We start from the raw sequence: 975 nt of genomic DNA on the forward strand, positions 1-975 counted from the left end.
TGGGGCAGCCACAGCTTCTCTGGGCAACCTGTGCCAGGGCCTGCCCACCCTCCCAGCCCAGAATTCCTCCCCAACATCCCATCTAACTCCGGCAGTTTGAAGCCATTCCCCCTGTCATGTCCCTCCAGGCCTTTGTCCAAATCCCTCTCCAAGTCTCTTGGAGCCCCTTTAGGGCCTAGAAGGTGCTGGATGGGGCTTTGCAAACACATCTCCCCCATTCCTGCAGTTCCAGGTGTGAATTCTCCCTGTGTCCCTTCCCTGCCTCACACAGCCCATGGCAGTGAGAGCTGCTGCCCCTGCCAGAAGTCCTGACTGCTCTCACCTCCAGCTGAACCTCAGTGAAGGCTGAGCCAGAGCCCAGCTCTGTCTCTGCACGTACACACCCCTCAGACACCCAGTGTTTGTTCAGCACAGGTTGCTGAGGGGGTTTTTTGCACCACAGACCAAAATCCTGCTGAAAACAGGCGAGTTTTGCCTTGGTACTTCATCTTACAGGATGAGACTCTTCCTCAGAGCAGCGAGACAAGAGCAAGGAGTCTGCCCCAGAGCAGTGCTCCACTTACACCCTTCAGATGGAAGGCAAAAAGCAGCACATGCTGTCAACCCCAAGAACATGGGGGCAGCTGCTGGCTCAGAAAATCCCTGCTCTGCAGGTTGCCAGAGGGTGGGAAGGGGTAAGATCCTGGAGACAGGACCTGGACTAGGCAAAGCCTCTGGGCTGCCCTGCTCCAGACGCTCCTACACCACAGAAAGAGCACATAAATCTCCCAGGAGGCAGGTAGGAAATGACTCTCCTCAGTTCAGACACCCCCTTGGGAAAACTGTTTGCTAATCCACTACTGGTCAGCAGCTGGAGATCAGCCCAGGAAGTGGGAGGTGTGTGTCCCTGCCCTGGGAGTGGGGATTTTCAAGCCCTCACTCTGCTCTCAGCTGGGATCTCTCACTTGGGATTTGCTTCCCTCCTGTGTGTCACGG

General features: G+C 56.3%; 1 protein-coding gene across 1 annotated transcript in view; it reads right to left on the bottom strand.

Annotated features, from left to right (window-relative positions):
- The window catches only part of LOC103767522 (Krueppel-like factor 5), a 9,588-nt gene that overhangs the window by 6,646 nt on the left and 1,967 nt on the right, over positions 1 to 975 (bottom strand). The window contains exon 2 of the mRNA XM_029963756.1: positions 696 to 738. Coding sequence (XP_029819616.1) covers positions 696 to 738 — 43 coding nt within the window. The remainder of the gene's footprint in view (positions 1 to 695; positions 739 to 975) is intronic.

This window comes from Manacus vitellinus, unplaced genomic scaffold (assembly GCF_001715985.3).
Source record: "Manacus vitellinus isolate BGI_N305 unplaced genomic scaffold, ASM171598v3 scaffold_62_pilon, whole genome shotgun sequence".
NCBI classification, from domain to species: Eukaryota; Metazoa; Chordata; class Aves; order Passeriformes; family Pipridae; genus Manacus; species Manacus vitellinus.